This window comes from Anabrus simplex, chromosome 2 (genome assembly GCF_040414725.1).
Source record: "Anabrus simplex isolate iqAnaSimp1 chromosome 2, ASM4041472v1, whole genome shotgun sequence".
NCBI lineage: Eukaryota > Metazoa > Arthropoda > Insecta > Orthoptera > Tettigoniidae > Anabrus > Anabrus simplex.
In genome coordinates, this window is record NC_090266.1 from 646,011,027 (window position 1) to 646,032,155 (window position 21,129).

General features: G+C 39.0%; 1 protein-coding gene across 1 annotated transcript in view; it reads right to left on the reverse strand.

Moving 5' to 3' along the window:
• LOC136863624 (serine-rich adhesin for platelets) overlaps positions 1 to 21,129 on the reverse strand; it is a 402,886-nt gene that overhangs the window by 183,129 nt on the left and 198,628 nt on the right. Inside the window, exons 10-13 of the mRNA XM_068226021.1 lie at positions 18,201 to 18,422; positions 14,252 to 14,405; positions 4,111 to 4,272; positions 3,632 to 3,978 (exon numbers count right to left, since the gene is read on the reverse strand). Of these exons, the coding sequence (XP_068082122.1) occupies positions 3,632 to 3,978; positions 4,111 to 4,272; positions 14,252 to 14,405; positions 18,201 to 18,422 (885 nt within the window). The remainder of the gene's footprint in view (positions 1 to 3,631; positions 3,979 to 4,110; positions 4,273 to 14,251; positions 14,406 to 18,200; positions 18,423 to 21,129) is intronic.

Genomic DNA, 21,129 nt, shown 5'->3' on the forward strand with positions numbered 1-21,129 from the left:
CTGAATTAAATTGGTGAGACAAGAACAATGTGGCAAAATTTGATCAGAAGAAGAGATAGAATGATAGGACACATCTTAAGACACCTGGGACTTGTTAAGTTGGTTTTTGAGAGAAATGTAGGTTACAGGAATGGTAGGGGTGCACTGTATAAACACAACAAAAAGATTAGAGTAGATGTAGGATGTAGTAGTTACATAGAAAGGAAAAGATTAGGACACGATAGGGTGGCACATTGGTGTGGGACACATGAAGATGATGATGATGCTGATGATGATGATGATGATGATGATGATGATGATGATGAGGGTGGCATGGAAAGCTGCATTAAACCAGTCTATGGGCTGATGACACAAACAACAACAACAAAAGCAACAAATAATAATAATAATAATAATAATAATAATAATAATAATAATAATACAAGGACATATTTATTGTGAAGTATGTATGGTGTTCTCAGCTGAGGGGGCTGGCACATTCTACCGACAACACCGTCCAGATTATCCCTAAATTAAATTATGCCTTTATGATGAGTAAACACTAGGAAAAGGACTTTCAAAAAATCATCTTCAACTTAACATACCTCTATGAATACTGAGAATAACACTTGTATTTATGGGACACTTATGGGACACTATTTGCTCAAGAAGGTTTGCTGAAAAGCTCCATAAATGGCAGTAAAGTCTTGTGGATCATCCTGTATTGCTTCATGTACTACAATCAAACATTTACAACTTCTGCAAGACAGATGACAATTGTATAGGTCTTTCACTGTTCATTAGCAAGTCAGTAATATGAAAAGGCAAAGGATAAGATATTTTAAGTTTGGATCATGTCTACAGTCTTCACATTCCATTTTAAGTGGATTCTTGCAAGGCCAGATTTGGACAGGACACCAGCTGTATTACAGCTGTAGGCTAACCATGGTTGGACCTGTAATTTTCCCTCTAGAAGAAACTCTTTTAAGCTTATTACTTCATATAATGGGCTTGCAATATTGCGGTCAACAGCTTTGCATATGTGTGGCAGTTCAGATGTGAGTACTGTAATTACAAGAGGCTACGTTTGGGAACAAAGCAACTGTAATACACTATTTAAGATACCTTCCAGGTATTCACTTGGAATACCCACTCAAATATATCCACTTTTATTTAAAGCACAAGGGATCCCCTTCTTGGACAGATTGCAATCACTGTATTGGCAGAGATCTGTGACAGTACTGAAATTCTATTTTGTATCAAAAATATAGTTTTATATACTTACCAGAGGTTTGATTTGACATATCATTTTCAAACTTGATAAAGCAGAATGTATCAAAACATGTTAAGTGGAAATGATCATGATGATGATGTTTGTTGTTTAAAGGGGCCTAAAAGTTAGGTCATCGGCCCTTAATGGTAAGAGATGTAATGAAACTATATGATAATTAAAATTTTAAAATATATCCCCTGACCAGAACTTAAAATAAATGATGGTGAAAAATGATTATGAGAGTAAAATAATCAGTGGATCTAAATCGTAATGCCCTATTTGCCTATAAAATGATAGAAAATATAGATTACAATGGAATAAGGCATTGCCTTGAAGTTATAAACTTCATATTAGAGCCCGTATTGTCAAAGTATCAAATTGTGAAAATTTGAATTTATAATTCCACCTTTACAATACTGTAATTGTCTTTATTAAAAAGACTACACTAAATTATCTTATGGGACATCTTCAGTCACAAATACATAACATTAAAAATAAGGCGAGGACACGTTGAAAAAAGTGAATAAAAAGTCTTTGTATTATGTAACGCGGCGTGATGGCGTCTTGTCAATCTTCAATGTTAAAATGGTGCGACGTGAACATGATATGAAGCATGAAGTCCAATTAAAATCACAGATTAAATTGTTGTTCAAAACAACAAATTTTTAATTATAAAACAACGCGAGTGGCTGTGCAAATAAAATTATATGCATATTGTGCATAACAGAGTGTGGTGATAATGCCACATTAAAATAGCTTTCCTGATTAAGAGGTGGAGTTATACTGATGATGCAAGTTGAACTTGATTATGTGTCAACAATAGGGGCCTAAAAAGAAAAAGAAAAATATGAAAGAATTGAGGAACAAGTTCAATTAAAATATAAACCAAGTGCCCATCCAGTCACTCACCTCCTTGCCCGTCGTACGTCGACCACTCTAGCTCAAGTGCTAAAGCTAACTGAGTGACGTTCTCGAAGGTTGTTGAGGACTGATTGTGGGGGGAGGCTGAGGGGAGTTTGATGTAAGGGGAGAGGCGTGAGGTAGAGTATTACTCACGCGCCTTCGTGAAAAGAATTTATTGATTAACTCCTCAAAAAGTATATTGATATCCTCCGATATCTCATTAAGATTATAAATTGGGTTGCATTTTTTATCAATATTTATAAAAATGTTTTCCAAAATATTCAACAGATTTCCTTTCTTACATAAATAGAGAATTTGAAGATCTTGTTGTATGCCTGTGAATGTACGATTGGTATCGTCCATATGTGAACCGAATGCTGAGAATCTGCCGTACTTTGACGCATTAACATGTTCATTATACCTTATGTTAAAATTGCGGCCTGTCTGTCCAATAAAACTGGCAGAACACTGCTGGCACTTTAATTTGTAAACACCTGATTTCTGAAATGTACTATTGCCGTTATTGATAGTGTGCTGATTAAAGAAAAGATGGGCATTGTTATTGGTTGTTTTAAAAGAAACTTTCATATTAAGTTTCTTGAAAACATTCGTGATTTTGTATATTTTACTGTGACTATAAGTGAAAAGGGCGTAACTATCTTCTTTCTTTTTGGTATCCTTGGTTAATCATGGGAGCCACACGTGCAGCAGTTAAAAGCGAAATGCGCCAAGAAAATGGCAAGTGTCAACTACCGGAAGAGCGACATTCCCTAAATAAAGTTCAGGGTGGGGGTGAAGAGTGCGCTTCTGGCAGAAGTGTACAACAGAGGTCTTTGCAGTTGAAAACGAAAGCCATGTTCTAAGATCCAATATTCCACTCTCCTAATTGCTTGCTGTAATTGTTGAGCGACGGCCATATTTTGTGAGCTATAATGCAGAGCAAAATCATCTACATACAGCGATGGTATTACTGCTGAACCAGCAGCAGCAACAACACCATTTATGGCAATCGCCAACAGAGTGACACTAAGAACCGATCCCTGTGGGACTTCATTTTCCTGAACGTGGTATTGCAAATATGCCCTTCCTAATTGGACACGGAATAGGTGGGACAAAAAATTTGCAATAAATACCGGCAAGTTACCTCGGAAATTCCACTTATGCAGGAATGAAAGGAAGCCGTACCGCCATGTGGTGTCACAGGCCTTTTCTAAGTCAAAGAAAACAGCCACCAAATGCTGTTTTTGGAGAAAAGCATCCTGGATAGAACTCTCCAGGCGTACCGAGTGGTCAGTGGTTGAGAGACCGGCTCAAAAACCACATTGGTATTCAGATAAAAGTCCTCTTTTGTCCAGGCACCACACAAGTCAGTACTTCACCATCCACTCAAAAAGCTTACACATGCCGTTTGTAAGACAAATAGGTCTGTAACTTCCTGCATATTGGATTTTTGTCAGGCTTCAGGACAGGAATTACTATGCCATCTCGCCACTGCGATGGAAACTCACCCTCTATCCAGATTCGGCTGAACACACGAAGGAGATATGAAAGACTATCCTCACTAAGGTGTTTCAACATCTGGTTGTGGACATTATCTGGTCCGGGAACAGTGCCTTTGCAAAGTGCCAAGGCGCTGTGGAGTTCCCACTTCGTAATGGGCATGTTGTAGTCCTCTGAAGCTTGAGTGTCAAAACTAAGTTGATGACGTTCTGCCTCCTGCTTCAGAGCTGAGAAATCAGGATGGTAATTCTCGGAACCAGGCAAATCCGCGAAATGACTGGCTAGATGATTAGCAATAGAAGATGAATCCGTGACGATATTACCTGCAATGGAAATTCCCGTTCCTAAAGATGGCCCTTATATACCCAAAATATGTCGATGTTTAGTCCACACTTGAGATGATGGTGTAAGTGACGTCATTGACGACACATACCTCTCCCACGAAGCTTTCTTACTCTGTCGAATAAGAACTCGCGCCTTAGCGCGGAGTTTCTTAAATGTTACCAAGTTGGCCACAGTAGGCTGCCTACGATAGCATTTATGAGCATGACGGCGCTCTTTTATAGCTGGTGCAATTCCTTCATTCCACCAAGGAACAAGTTTTTGGCGAGGAGTCCCTGAAAAGGATGGAATGGACTCCTCAGCAGCAGCAAGAATAACTTGTGTTATATAAGTTATATCGCCGTCTATGCTCCGGCCAGTTGTGTCGGTTCAGATAGCAAGTGCTGTGAAGTCTGGCCCATCAGCACGTTTAATAATCCATCGAGGAGGAGCCTCGATAGATTTTTGTTTCAACAAAGTAAGAATAATAGGGAAATGGTCAGTCATAACATAATTTAACAAAATGGCCGCCTCATCAAAAATTGTTAACTCTAGCAAATTGTTAATACTTGTGTTAAATTAACCTGGCAGCAGCCCTGTGTTAAACCTCTTTAACAGGTACTAAAATTTCAAAATGGGGGCATGTAGAAGATGTAATTTCGAAGCTTTACTGCTGTATGAAGACTATTTATAAACTGAAGAAGGCAAAAGACGACCCATACTAAGAATTAACGACTTTTTAGAGTTGTCAGAAGAATTACCAAAGACGTAATGAACAAGGTACTGGACGATATTGAAAATAGGTTAGAGTTTCCAACAGATTGAAACTTATCAATGTCTCCAGTACAGCAGTTGTTTATAGACTTTACAAGAAGGGGTCAGACCCTGAGTCCAATCGATTTCAATGAGCTTAATGTACCTGTTGGGGGACACTCAACAGTAACTCGTGTATAAAGGTTTAGGTCAATACGCTTTTGTTTTCGAAAAAACTGAGGACAAATGTCATGAGGCAGGATCCGCTTCAGACCACATGGAGGTGATAGAACACTAAAATGCGAGCACATTTTACTTAAACTTGTCAGGTCCGCAACCTAATAATTTCTGAAAAATGTATGACTCCCGCGATTCTAATGCAATGCGTATATACCTGAAGAGTTGCAACTCAGACAAATGGAGCAGTGGATGAGTGGTCATCGTACTTGACTCTGAAACGTGATGATGCGAGTTTGAGTTCCGCCATAGCCATACTTTTTTATACAAATTAAATTATTATTTCAGGGAATGTGAAGGTAAAAATGCGAATGAAATTAATAATCAAATTTCAGTGGAACTTTATTTTCTACAGAGAAAGAGATCCAGTAAACGTTTAGGCCTATATTAATTTCAGGTAGAAAATAAAATGTACTGCAATCTTGCGTAACTGCCATGCCTGATATCATCCTCCCCGAATGCCACTGACTCCGATTAGGGGCCTCTGTAGCCAAACCAAGCAGCCAAGGCAATACCCACCTGGTCGTAGCAGCCACTGCCTGGGGTCCGATGTTGAACAATGCCTAACATGGAATGACCGAGGCAAAGAGCACTAGGACTCCCTTCCTCCAATCACCCTCAATAGCATATACCCCATAGCATGTACAGAGTAAGAAATATAGAGAAAAAAAATACAAAACAATTAATAATAATAATAATAATAATAATATGTCCTTCTGGCATTCGGCTGTGCGGGGACCTGTGTTGTCAGGCGGATAGTACTGCACGGGTAGTAGTGCTCCCCACCCACAGGCTTCCTGGGGGGTCACAAGCGGGCTTTCGAGAGTAATCGCACACTCAAGAGACCCATCTCTGAGCAACACGCACATCAAGAATTTTGAATCGGTCCACAATTAACCCTCGGAGAAAAAAAAAAAAAAAAAGGGGGGGGAGGGGGGGGGGCGATGGCCACATGACCCTTTTAGTCACCTTCTACAACAGGCAGGGGTTACCTGTGAATGTATTCAGCCCCTCCCATCAACAGGGGGTCCAACATATGAAACATATGATACCAAACCGCAATCCATGTCCGCGCCAAGGTCGCCTTTTTAAGTCGCCTCTTACAACAGGCAGGTGATACTGTGCGTGTATTCTTTGTCTGTGTCCCCCACCCACAGGGGTAAAGTGGAAATGCAAAACTGGCTAGTCTAAATCATGGTCACCAGTTTTGCCTGCAAAGGCACAGTAGACTTATTAATAATAATAATGTTTTTAACGCCCCAATAACTACTTTTATGGTTTTCAGAGACACCAAGGAGCTGGAATTTAGCCCTGTAGGGAGTTCTTTTACGTGCCGGTAATCTACCCACACGAGGCTGAAATATTTGAGCACCATCAAGTACCAACGGAATGAGCCAGGATTGAACATGCCAAGTTGGGGTCAGAAGGCCAGCACCTCAACCATCTGAACCACTCAGACCGGCAGTACACTTGATATTAAATGGTTTCCAGAGATGATAAATATTTCTCAACAATTGTGGTTAGTAAAGCTTCAATTATTCATTCTCAGTTACTGCCTACAATTCAAAAATCATTCTCTCTCTTCTTCTGATTAAATTTAGCCAAATCAATCTCCTGTCAACAATTTGATTCTGTACCCCTTCAGTTGTAATTCGATCTATTCTTCTAACCTTCAGCATTCTTCTGTAACACCACATTTCAAAAGCTTCTATTCTCTTTCTTTCTGAGCTAGTTATAGTCCATGTTTCACTTCCATACGATGCCACGCTCCAGACAAAAGCAAAAACATCTTTCTAATTCCTATATCAATGTTTGAAATGAACAAATTTCTCTTCTTAACCCTATAATGACCGGCGTGACAAAATTGTCACAAGACTTTCAGATGCTATCAGAAGCCATGATACATCTCTTTTATTCTTCCCGGACCACAGTTGAAGACAATATCCACCAGAGTGTGTTCACGACTGTGTGACAAATGTGCTACACCAGGCATTAAGAATAAAAGAGATGTATTATAGCTTCTGATAGCATCTGAAAGTCATGTGACAATTTTGTCACGCCGGGCATTATAGGGTTAAGAAAGGCTTTCCTTGCTTGTGCTAGTCTGCATTTTATGTCCTTGTAATTGTTAGTTACTTTATTATCCAAGCAACAATATTCATCTACTTCCTTTAAGACATCATTTCCTGATCTAATATTACCTGCATCACCTGAATTTGTTCGACTGCACTCCATTACTTTTGTTTTGGACTTATCCATTACCATCTTGTACTCCTTACCCAAGACTCTGCCCATACCATTCAGCAATTTCTCAAAGATTTTCTGCAGTCTCAGATATAATAACATCATTGGCAAATCTCAGGTTTTTTATTTCCTCTCCTTGAATTGTGATTCCCACTCCAAATTCCTCTTTGATTTCTTTTCCTGCCTGTTCTATATAAACAATGAAAAGACTGCAGCCTTGCCTCACTCCTTTCTGGATAGCTGCTTCTTTCGCAAAGCCCTCGATTCTTATCACTGCAGACTGATTTTTAATACAGATTGCAGATAATTCTTCATTCTGGGCATCTGATCCCGATCACCTTCAGAATCTAAAATAGCTTGGTCCAATCAACATTACCGAATGCCTTTTCTAGATCTACAAACGCCATGTACGTGGGCTTGTCCTTCTCTTACTGAGACTTAAATATCTGAATAGTGAATTTAAAATTAAAATAAAACAAAAATAGAAAGAGAGAATTCCAGACAATTATAAAATTATGAAACAGGATGGACTGAAGCGGGAAGCACAGCAAATTATTTCTGTATTTAAAAACAAATGTGACAAAAGAAAATAATTAAAACAAGCACTGACCGAAGTAATGAAGGATAGAATACATGTTTGTACTAGAATATGTAGCATTGTATACCATCTTGGACAAAACAGAAAAAGTGTGTCATAATGTGTAGAATGGATATAAAGTATAATATTTAATGCCATAGTAGACAAGTAGTTGTAACACAGGGAATCTAAGACAAGTATTAAATAAATGGATTACTATAAATTAATGCTTTCTTTCTATGTCCAGGTGAACTGGAACTAGAGGATCGGAGTATTCTATTCTAAATTAGTGAAAATACTAAATTACGCAAGAAACAAGTTTCACTTCCAGGCAAATGCCGAGACAGTTCCTATTCATAGGCCATAGCCGATTCCTTCCATCTCATTACCAAATTTCATTCACCATCAATCATGTTCTCTTCATTATGTCCTTGACAAACGATGGTGTCAAGAAGGGTATCCGGCCATCAAACATGCCATATAAATTCATCTCAACTCATCCTCAACACCGCATAAGGAAATGGGACTAACAGGTAAATATATACTGCATAATGCAAGAATAAATAAAGATTAAAGACTAGGAAGAATTGAATACGAAGGTAGAGTTCCCTTAATTTATTTCTGAAAAGAAAAAAAGAAAAAAAATTGCAATTTTCACTTGAAGCAACTGGGGCATTTTGTAAAAAAAAAAAAAAAAAAGGACGTGTTAGAAATGAGAAAAACTAAATGAAATTCATCATGCACATAGCCAACCTCTATTGTAAATCAGAACTGAACTTAGACACTTATTAGAAGAACAGAATTTTAAAATATGTCTCTTTAAATTTCATGTTTATGATAGACTAGCCGATGTACACGTGCTTCGTTACGGAATTCTACATTTATTGTATACAGAATTCTATGTTACGTAGTGTACACATTGTGAGTAAGAATGTATTGAACTGCACAGCTCTTAATGTTACCCTAGAAAGGCGATGGGGAAGTCACCAAACGTCTTTTCTTATGTGAAGACTGGGTTAGGGAATTTTCATTGTAATGGTAGGTCCTCTTGCCTACCATCAGTCACAACCAAGTTGGAGAGTTTTCATTATAATCACAGACACTCACTCCCCACCTGCCTTTTTACATCCTCAGAAAGGCGGTCTTAGTGGTTTTCCCAACTGAAATCAACATAGATCGGTACAATGATGCCAGTAGCAATGTCGCGATTAAAACCAATGCTATCATATGAAATACTCGATCAAATGAAAAACCACATTTTCTCACTTTTAACAAACAGTACTGCGCTGCCGATCTAACAGTCAAAAATTCTAGAGCTAGAATGATCAGGCCACAGACAGCCACGAGCCGTGAACACTTTAATTTCAGGGGGGGGGGGGGAGGGGTGATACTGTAGAGTCCCAACTACCGATTTTCATTAAATTCTTTTTAAGCCGATTTCTAGTGATGCGCGTGCATACATACATACATACATACATACATACATACATACATACATACATACATACATACATCAGACAGGCAGAAATTACGGAGAAGTAAAAAGTGCACTTCCTTGTTGCTATAGACATGAGTGATACAGAAATACCATTCTTTTTAAATTCTGAGCAATGTACAAACAAAACTCTTATTTTATATACATAGATTAGAACATTCATCAGAAAGTTCCGTTCCTTTAGATATTTGGAAGTCAACACAAGGCAAATCCTTAAAATGAGACTTTACAATGATTAAAACCTTTACTGTTTTAATCGTAAATCTGTATTTCTCATCTGTCCACAATGCATTTAACCCCTCAGTGGCGGGGAAAATTTGAGTGCCGCTTTACCCAGCAGATGGAGGCGATTCAGATGTGAGCACTGAGAGAATGCAGCGAGATCTCTTTAAAAACTCACTGTAACAACAGTTTAGCTCAAGACTATTTTCAAATGTTTACAGTGGAGACTCATAAGAATGTAGTTTACATTCATTAACTTTATATTTACCTTCCACAGTGCAATAATCTGCCTGCTGTCATTTCTTGATGGATACAGTACTTTTGCATCCATCTCTTGCCACAGGCCAGAGTAAAGTGTAGGTTACACCGAAGTCCCAGTCAACATTCATGGCTGTGACAATACGGAAGTTGCTGGGGTATGGGTAGTGCTGAGTAATGACATTCAGAGCATGACTAGTGCATCTGAGTGTTATGAAAGGTGCTGCTCATAGGGTCAGCCGTGCTGCAATAGTACTTTCTGACCCAGTGAGGAAAGCAATGGCAAACTACCTCACTCCTCATCTTCCCTAGTATGCCTCATGTTGGTGCTGCCATTGGTTTTTGGGGTTTCCTTATAACCGCATAACCTTTGGTGGTGCTATTTGAGGATCCAACCAGCCTCTGGGCTGATGACCTAACAGACAGACAGTGCAATAATGGAGAAGAGACCTTCCACACTTTGCACAGAATGAAAGTGATGTTCTTGTATTTGCCTGAGTTGATTCACAATGCAATGAAAACTAGGATAATCGTTCCCTCGGGGATGTTGAGCAGAAAAACCGGCAACAACAGTTCAAAGATTCATTTAGCACAAATCTCAGGTCAATAGGACAATTTGTTCATGAGAAAGACGGTATACACTTTGGCACGGTTTGTCGTCCATTACTTGGCCGTGCAAACCATGCCCTCCCATTCCTTATGTTATGCATTCACTCTCGCTTTGCTCAGTTCAGTCTAGTGTAGTGCTGTTATCATCTGATTTATTAAAATGTAATTATTCCTCTATCATTCAAACTGCACTGTGCCATTATTTTGTGACATGCAATATCATATTTCAAAGTGACAGCAAGTCAAGTTATTACGAGTCGTAACAGGTTTCAAGGCATTGAAAAAATTATATGAATTCTAACCATATGATGTCATCAATCATATCAGCGAAGAGACGGAGATTTATACTGTCAATCTACATAAGGAAAAATCCTTTATTGAAATATATATCCGCTAGAACACAGCAGAAATTAAAACCTACATGGTCTTAAGCGGAAAGAGGTCAGAGTACTTCATAAACTTTAGAAAGGAAAAAAGGAACACTGATTTGAGCTGATTCATACATACAAGGAAGGCCGATATCTTCACCTTCAAATACGAGGGAGGATCAAATATAAACAGGATTTTACTTTTTATTTAAATTCATTTATTGAAAAACACAAGGCAATTACAATTTATTTTGCCACATAATTTGCTGCTTTGGAAATGCATTTGTCCCAGTGTATGGGGCAGCTTTTTCATGCCCTCATCATAAAAAGAACAGGGTCGTGTCAACAGCCAGTTGCGAATGAAGTCTTCCACACTCTTGTCATCTTCAAATCATTGCCCTCCTAGAGCTTTTATCTAGAGCTTTTTTAAGTGGTTCAAACAAATGGAAATCACAGGGCGATAAGTCTGGGCTGTATAAGGAGTATGATCAAGTGTAGTCCAGTGCATTACCTGTAGGATGGAGACAGTCAGAGCGGCAGTATGGGGCCTCGCACTGTCATAGAGGATGATGACTTGTTGAATCGGTTGGTCTCATCTTTTGCGGCGATATGCAATCCTCGCCTTGTTCAACAGCTCACAGTAGTAAGCAGCATTGATTGTGCGTCGCTCATGCAAAAAAATCAATCAGCAAAATGCCGCGCAGATCGAAAAAAAACGGTTGTAAGAACCTTGCCAGCTGACAGTCGAGCCTTGGCTTTCACTGGTGCTGCCTTCCCTTTCCTCCGCCACTCCTTACTGGCTTGTTTGGATTCAGGAGTGTACAGTAGTGGTGGACCCATGTTTTGTCGCAGGTAACAATCCAACTCGAAAATGCATCCCCTTTTTCCACAAACCTTGCTGTAAGCCTCTGACAGACCTACAAAGTCTCAACTTCAGATTTTCCGTTAAAACGTAAGGGACCCATCTGGAACACCCTTTACGGAACTGTACGTCGTTTGTGATGATTGCTCGACAGCTCCCATAACCAACTGCAACTTGTGCTGCAAATTCTGATACTCTCGCCCGTCGATCATCGTTAATGTCTTTAACCGCATGAATGTTTTAGTCTAATGCCGGTCCGAGGACGGCAATAGTCTTGCTGATTTTCCGCACATTCTCGTCCTTCCTTGAACTTTTTATGCAAGGCAAACGCGTCCTTGACAATGTTTGATCACCAAACAGGCAAATTTCCATCGCTGTAATTCCTTCACAAGCACGAAATTTTATAATTATGTGTTGTGCAGTGGAGAAGTGCACCAATTGCTCTGACATCGTAAGCATTACTGACAAAACGGCAGGAAATGGCTAACACCACGCTCATGCCAATCCTAACCGTTCCGCCTAGGCATAGTAGAAGCACATAGCCAATCCTACCAACTGTTGATGTGCAGGAACAAAAATACCATTTATATTTGTTCGACCTTCTATTTCCATCTTGACAACCTTAAAACCTTACAAGCTAGAACAAAATTAAATCAGGCCTACAGGGGTCTATACCACACACGGAGGTCGGCAGCATGTGAAGAAAAAGAGGTCTGTATGACATATGGAGGTCGGCATCAAGGGGTTAATAATGAAAACACATGGTCAACGGCTGCTTTAGGTCCTGGCAGAGACAAGCAAAAACTGACTAGGCAGTTTATATTTTTTTTTTTTACAATGTGCTTTACTTCGTACGGACACAGACAGGCCTTATGGCGACGATGGGATAGGAAAGGGCAAGGAGTGGGAAGGAAGCAGCCGTGGCCTTAATTGCCTTAACTAAGGTACAGCCCCAGCATTAGCCTGGTGTGAAAATGGTAAACCATGGAAAACCATCATCAGGGCTGCCGACAGTGGGGTTCGAACCCACTATCTCCCTAAAGCAAGCTCATAGCTGCACGCCCCTAACCACACAGACACTTGCTCAGTGACTAGACATTTAAAATTGTTAGTGTTTACAATTATATCCTGTGTAGCAAAATAAACAAATATTTCACACCATTTGTCACCGACACTTTGATACTTCAGTTCACTCCACACTTGAAACTATTTTCACAATATTCTTTCACACATACAAACGCATTTAAAAGGTTCTCTTCATTCACACTGAAATTTGGTTCCACCATTTTCATGATTGTTTTTCAATTTTCAATGTTTTTCCACATCGGTGACTGACCTTCCTCTTCAAGATGATCCAATTCATAGTCTGAAGAGGTATGGGAAATAGCGTACACCACTTCTGAATATACTCAATACCGGTATCATAGAAATCTATTGTATAGCTTCAAAAAATTTCAATTGTTATATGTCCACTTTCGAGTTTTTGTAATTAATTTTCCACAGCTGTTGTGAGAAACTTTCTTGACTTTCTGCAACTAAACTTTTCTATCAATGGGATTATTTTACTCTTCACTTCAATAATATTCATATTTTACTTTTCAGCACCTTTGATGGTATAAGAAAAGGTTTTCAACTGGCTGACAAGGAAATACAGGCGTGTAATTAAAAGAGGATTTCAAAGAAAGTTTTTAAACTGTTAGAGGGCATTTGTCAATGGAAAGAAAATATGACTTTAATGCAGGAAAAATGTCAAAAACTCTCTGGACAGCAGGGAGAAGAGAGAGCCACCTTGTGTTGCTGGTAGCTAAGACAGTTTTATACATTACAGTATATTGGTGAAATGATAACTCTAACACAATAAATATGGAAATGGTGACAGATCTGGTTAATTATAAATGGTACATCAAAAGGTAAGCAGTCCGCAGCAGTCTGCACAGCATTATGGATCATATGTGCAGTACAATCAATGCCAATTAAATTATTCCCTCCTTCCTTTATTTCCACCAAAGTTCATATTTGTGTTATCTGTTGATATAGCAATATATTTCCGAAGGAGATTTAACTTCTGTAACACCTCAAAAATGTAAAAAAACAGAATTTTTTAAGTTTTACCACCTATAACCTCAGAAATGTAAGAAAATGGAGTTTCTTAAGTTTTACCACCTACATTTACTAACTACAACACCTTCACACTCACACCTGTATCCGGACGATAATATCTCTCCACAAGAAGCACTAATATTTTATCCAAAAGGTTGGATGAGTCAATTAACACTGTTATGAAAAGTACTTCTTTTAGCCCGTCATTGATCTGATTTGCTGCAAATGGCACAACAACATTTTATCATTGCCGGGACAAAACCTCATATGTGATAATATTTTTGGAGATATAGTAACCCGCAGCACATACATTATGAAGAGTGAGAATGCCTTGATAATATTCACACAATATTGCACCTTAGATGACAGAACATTACCGGCCAAAGTTCTAAGCTAAAATTTCACATAGGGGGTTTTGTCCTGGAAGCGATGATTTGAGATTGTCGACTTGCACCTCGGTCAAGAACATTAGAATTTATTGTTGAAAAGATTCTCAGAACGGCTGTTGTGCAGTCCACTGACTTAAAGCTGCGATTGTGCACAACAGTACGATAAGTGATGGCTGCTTCCTGTGTTGCCAGTGATAACTGTTTTTCCACTTCACTTTCAGTTTTTGCAATCACATAGCTCCTTATGCTGCTGTTGAAAGCTTTATTTTGATTAGCACTTCCGTATTTTTTTCGTTCGCAAGTGGTTGAATATGTCTGCAAAATTTAGCACTGCATAATGTACAATGCACATTGTTTACTAAATCTGCTGATGAAGGGAAATGTTCTTCTAATACTATAAATAGTTAAATCTGCAGTTATGTTTCAGCATGGTACAAACTACAGGGTTATTCTAAATGATTGTCGGGGTTACAAAAATTAATAACTCACAGTGCAATTGACGTAGGAATATGAATCTTGTTTTATTGTGTACTGTAACTCAAAGTTATTTTGACATGCATACTTTGTACGAAAATGTCGCTGGATTCTGGTAACGGATTGGTGTTGATGAAATTCAACAGTACCAAAAGCTTTCTCCTTATCGCCAACCGTCATTTTGTTAAACACTGCTATTACTGCCATCTAGTGGTAACTTATGTACTACAGTTGATGCAAAACAAAACTTTGAGAATTTGTCTAACTGTTACTGCAACAATAAAAATGGTACGTTTTCCAAGTTTTCAAAAAAAAAAAATTCACGAAACCCCGACAATAATTTAGAATAACCCTGTATGATCAATACTGAGAGGGAGCCGATCTCCGTGTGTATGTAACACTGCCAACAGAAGCATGAAAAAACAAAAGAGCATCATTATTTGAATTACTAACTTTTAAATATACCTCCTCAAAGTTTAATGAATTTGCCACCAGGAGGGCTGCATATTTAAAATGGAATAAATTCCATAAGCCTGAAGCACTTCTTTAACCCGATGAGTGCTACACCCGCCGATAGACGGGCTTACACGGCTGGTCCAGCACGGCTACGCCCATCTATAGACGGTGCACGAGAACTTTAATTTTCTTATTTTAGTTACCCGATTCACTCTCGAGTGTCAATTTGATCTCTGACATGTTCTGCCACCTGTTGGGCATTATGAAGAACTAATTGATCACAGATTATAGCTTCGGAAAGTAACTTGCAGAGCTTTATATAGACGTCTATGGAATTCATCTGTGATGTAAACAAACATAGCGGAACAACAATCTATTTGCTCTTGCAGCGATGTTATTTCGGATCAAAGAATCTTTCAGTTTTTAACCACAGCAGAAATTGATGATGGAGATGATGACTTTAATGAATTGTTAAGCGATTTTGAAAATGAGAGTGATACAGAGTGTGCTGAAAATATTGCATGTGTGAGAGAAACAGAGCCTCCTTCTAAATGAAAGAAGAAAAACACGGTGATTTCAAAAGAGCGGCGTGGCGGACAGATTGCTTTTCTCCATCCGACTTTCAAGTAACTATGACAGACTCTGAGGGCCAAGTAGTGTTTGATGACAACCCGAAAATCATTGATTTAAAAAAAGAAACTTTTGTGCTAGTGGAGTTGGTGCAGATAGTTGAACAAATCGGGGTCACAAACAACCAGTAGAAAACATTTAACTATCTCCACATTCCAGGTTTAGAAAGTATTTTAAAATATCAACATATGTACTTCTAAGAAGTTACATGTATTAGTTGCCTTGTAACCGTACAACAGGGTTACAGATTCCATTCAGTATTTATTATTATTATTATTATTATTATTATTATTATTATTATTATTGTTATCATTAACCCGATTCATTAGATTTTATATTCTGTTTCTCATCATTTAGACTGTAATAATTAGGTATCACGCATATTATTGTATTTAATCATAGGTTAAGTGAATATGTTTGTAATTATGCTGTATATTAGTAAGTGAGATTTGTTGGTTTGATATAGTCATTCTGTGGCTTGTAACTCTAGGCAGATGTGTTGGCAGAGTATTTTGCAATCGAGGCTATGTTTAACTGAGAATGTTATGTGCAAATAGGTTTTCCGGTGACTCATGCCGCATAGTCACTGTAATCCGCTTGGGTACGCTTATACGACACATGACTGATGACATCAGTGCGTGGACACGTTATTGCGATCAAGTGTCAGTATTCGCCAGCTACTGTATATCGAAGTAGAAGGGATGAACAGAGAGTAGGGAGATGAGTCGTCATCGCGAGGTTATAAAAGTCGATGCAACGGTGGTGAGAGGTATCATATCTATCAGATCATATGTATCAGTCAGATGTATCAAATGGAAGAAGTGGTCTTAGAGTGATGGCCAGAACTAAGAGTTGTGTTTGAAGAAGTAATAATCGAGGAGGTCTACAAGTGGTGGTTGTATCCGAGCAGAGACGGGTACTATGCTGATAAAGAAACATCATCTTCTTGTGAGGATGGACTTCACAAGATGTTTCAATAATATTTTCCAATTTCTTATAATATATTGAGTGGACGTAATTACATTGGAGCTCCCTACACGCGTACATGGTATGTAGGCCAACTCCTTGTTATATAAGAAGATAACAGCAGACTGCTCCCGACTTCAGCTCATAGGTTTTCCCAAGAAGTTCTAGTTCAACAGCAGTGTATGCAGACATCAGGTAATTAAAGCATCAGACATGTTATGCATTCATAACATGAAGAAGAATGTAATCAGCGGCAATATCACATCTCACTTCAAGTTCATGCCAATAGCTTTTTTTTTTTTTGTTTAGATTAAATTTTCATTTTCAGATTACCGCAAATCTCACTAGATATATTTCTTTGTTAAATTAAAAGACGTCAATGCTTGTTCATTGTGACGTAAATTATAGTCATAAACTCAGTTTTATTTTAATTATAATAAGTGATTCCAGTTCCATGTACAATCCTCAATTGTGGAAATGCAACAGTAATTTAATATTATCCTGATCCATATCCATGTATATTGTCAGATATGTGAGTTTATCACCTCACGCCTTGAGATAATTGATCTAAGAGGTATGCTCTACCAAATTTTGTTGTTTTTATTTAAAAAGCAACTGGCGCTCAAACAAATGTTATGTATATTGTGTGAAGGAGATGAAGGTATAAGAGTAGTGGTTGGAGTAGCCTCAGCCTACAGAGTTTAGGAAATAATATTATTTTGGGCTCTTTACTTTGTATAAAAATTATGTACGCATGGGCTCAAAAGTGTAATTTTGTTTTCTCTCAAAATAATATTGAACATAAGAGTACTATTTTCCATTTGCATTTAGATTTATAAATAACCAACATTTATAAACATTTTAAGCTAATCACCCCACTGGTGTTAAAAACTGAGGCTTCTACAAAAAAATGTACGTACGAATGAAAAAACTCAGCACTGAGGTACCAAACAGTCAACTGGTAACTCAGCACTTAAAGGGTTAAGGAAGGATGATTACATAAGAAAGAAAGCGAGACAATTCGAAATGAAGTCGTGACAAAAGGACATCCTATCAAAAAATAAAAATAAAAAAAGGGACCACCCCAGGAAAAATAAGATGAATGGGAACCCTATACTAAGGAGCAAAACGAGTACAACAATGAGATTACAAAAATAAATCAGTCCATTGGTCACACTGAAATACCAGATCCCACAAAATCTCTTAAGTTAAGGAACACAGAACATAGTCAGTTCTTAGATGAGTGAACACACAATGTTGGTTGATGGGGGAGCAAATAACAACTAGCTACATTGATGCAAGTATTTTTATCTCAGTAAAGTTTCCATGGATGTTCATCTCAAACCTGAATGACAATTTTGTAAATATTACAATTATGAGAAAGAACAAATATACTTCAACAAGAATGAAGTAATGTTAAGTGACCCTCCTCAAAGCAGAGGAGATAAAACTTCCAAGGAATATCCACAGATTGCACAAGATAGGAAGAATATTTCAACAGAAGTTAAAGGTAATTAGGAAACCAGCCATCTTTTCTTCATACGACTCATAAAAAACAGAAAACAATATTATAGATCTAATTACCTGCAATAACTGTGATAAAACCATGTGGTGTTGAGTGTCGGTAGTAGTGCTGCTGGAACTTGTTGAAGTACTACTGGTACCACTATGGGCAGCTAGCAGGGCTGATAACTGGCTATGTGCAGCAGCCAAACTGTGCTGATGTAAACCCTGGAGCTCATGCCCTTGATGTGAGGTTACATTGGGAAGCAGTATGGAGGGACTACTCTGTGTTGACCCTAATGTCTAAAATAAAGTTTGAAAAGAATTATATTACCCACAGGCAATTATATGTATTCACTACACATTACACCTGAAAGCTGTAAGAGAAATTATACACAGAAATAACAATTATAAGAGGACGAGAACTGATATATTTGGTACTCCATGCCAAGCATATTATTTTACCAAGGTCCAATTATCAATCATCAATGATCTGCATTTAGGGCTGTCACCCAGGTGGCGGATTCCCCATCATTTGTTTGCCTCATATATACATTTATTTATAATTGCTTACCTACTTTTACCATAACTATTTTCAATAAACTTGGAAATGTATCGAACATTTCACTTGATAATTTATTCCAACCGGGAGAGTTGGCCGTGCACGTAGAGGCGCGCGGCTGTGAGCTTGCATCCGGGTGATAGTAGGTTCGAATCCCACTATCGGCAGCCCTGAAAATGGTTTTCCGTGATTTCCCATTTTCACACCAGGCAAATGCTGGGGCTGTACCTTAATTAAGGCCACGGCCGCTTCCTTCCGACTCCTAGGCCTTTCCAATCCCATCATCGCCATAAGACCTATCTGTGTCGGTGCGACGTAAAGCCCCTAGCAAAAAAAAAAAAAAAAAAATTATTCCAATCCCTATCCTAGTCCCCTTAAATGAATATTTGCCCTAATCTCTCCTCTTGAATTCCAACTTTATTTTCATATTACGATCTTTCCTAATTGTAAAAGCTCCACTCAAGCTTATTCTTCTACTTATATCATTCCAAGCCAACTCACCACTTACAGGTTGAATAAGTAATCGAAAGTGGGAATAACCTTGACCTTGACAGGAAATTCAAAAGAGCTGATTGATTTTATGGAGAGGGAAAATGTTGCAATGATGGGACTGAGTGAGGTCAAGTGGAATGATGATGATGATGATGATGATGATGATGATAATAATGGCTTTATGTCCCACCAACTACTTTTATGGTTTTCAGAGACACTGAGGTGCCAAATTTAGTCCTGCAGGAGTTCTTTTATGTGCCAGTAAATCTACCGACAAGAGGCTGACATACCTGAGCACCTTGAAATACCACCGGACTGAGCCAGGATCGAACCTGCCAACCATCTGAGCCACTCAACCCGGCGGAAGGGACAGGGAGTGAAGAGGATGCAATTTTTTTTTCTAGTTGCTTTACATCGCACCGACACAGATAGGTCTTATGGCGACAATGGTATAGGAAAGGCCTAGGAGTTGGAAGGAAGCGGCCATGGATTTAAGGTACAGCCCCAGCATTTACCTGGTGTGAAAAGTGAAGGGGATGAGTAAAGGTACACCCTATACTGGAGTGGAGGAGGTAAGGCAAAGAATGGAGTAGGAGCGATTGTTAACAAAATCCTGGATGAAAATGTGCATAGGGTAGGTTAACAAAATCCTGGATGAAAATGTGCATAGGGTAGACTACATTAGCGATAGAATAATCAGAGTATAACTGAGGATGGAAGAAGGCGTGAAAGATTTCATCCAAGTTTATGCACACCAAACTGGTAAGAGTGAGCAGAATATAGAGGAATTCTTGGAGACATTCGAGGAAGTAATCACCGATGTGGAAGTGATACTCTTGGGAGACCTCACAGTGCAGGTTGGAAATGACAGAAGTGGTAAAGGAGAAGGGATTGGTCCACTTGGATACAGAGAAAGAAACAATGAGGGAGGTAAGCTAATTGATTTTTGTGAGAGAAAAGAAATGGTTGCGGGTAACACTTGGTTTAGAAAGAGAAATAGTAGAAAGATCACTGGATATGGCTGGTGTGAAAGAAGGACAAAAACAGCTAGTGATTATTTTTTGGTGGAGAAAATAAATCGTAAACAGCTAATGGATGTAACAGTACTACCAGCTGAGGCGTTTGATGGAGACCACAGAATAGTGGTGGCAAAATTGAAAAACAGATAAAATTGTGAGAATAAAAGAAATAAGACAGAAGAATATAAAAGTATGGAAATTAAAGGGTAGAACTCAGGAGAAATTTCAGGAGGAATTAAAACAGCACAAAGCAGCACATCCCCGTATCAGAAATATAATGTATAGAAGAAGAACGGACCAAATTTAGAAACACATTTGTAAGCTGCTCAGAGAAGATTTGTGGCAGAACTTCGGCGAGAGTGAAGGAAAAGGAGAAAGCTTGGTGGAATAAAAAGGTGAAGGAGGTTGTTAAACAAAAGAAGAAAGCATGGCAAGGATGGGACAGAGATAGGAAAGAAGGAAGTAAGGCGCCGGAGACCCGCACCGTTACGGGAGAACGACGTATGCCGCCGCTGAAACGCCAACACACCAACGAGATCACCTGTTGGAATTGAGTCGAGCATGGCCACCTGCGGAAGAACTGCCGTATGGAGGTGGCCCCTGATCAGGAAAATGAGTAAGGGGCGACAAGGAGAGGGGCTCGTCGGCACCGTCACTACCGGCCCCTCGTTTCACGCTAAATGTGCTCACCGAGCGGAGCGACGACATCTTGATCGCCGACGGGTGACTCGGAGACAGGACGTGCCGAGTCACGATAGACCGGGGCGGCATTGACCATCGGCAGGCCGGACATCGCTGAGGAACAGCCAGAGAGAGTACCCCATCGCCCTTATCTGCTGCAAACGGTGTCAGGAGACACCATCCCTGTCTTGATGGAGGCACTACTTCAACTGAAACTGGGACAACGATGCCTACGAGTCTGGGCCTTCGTCGCCGC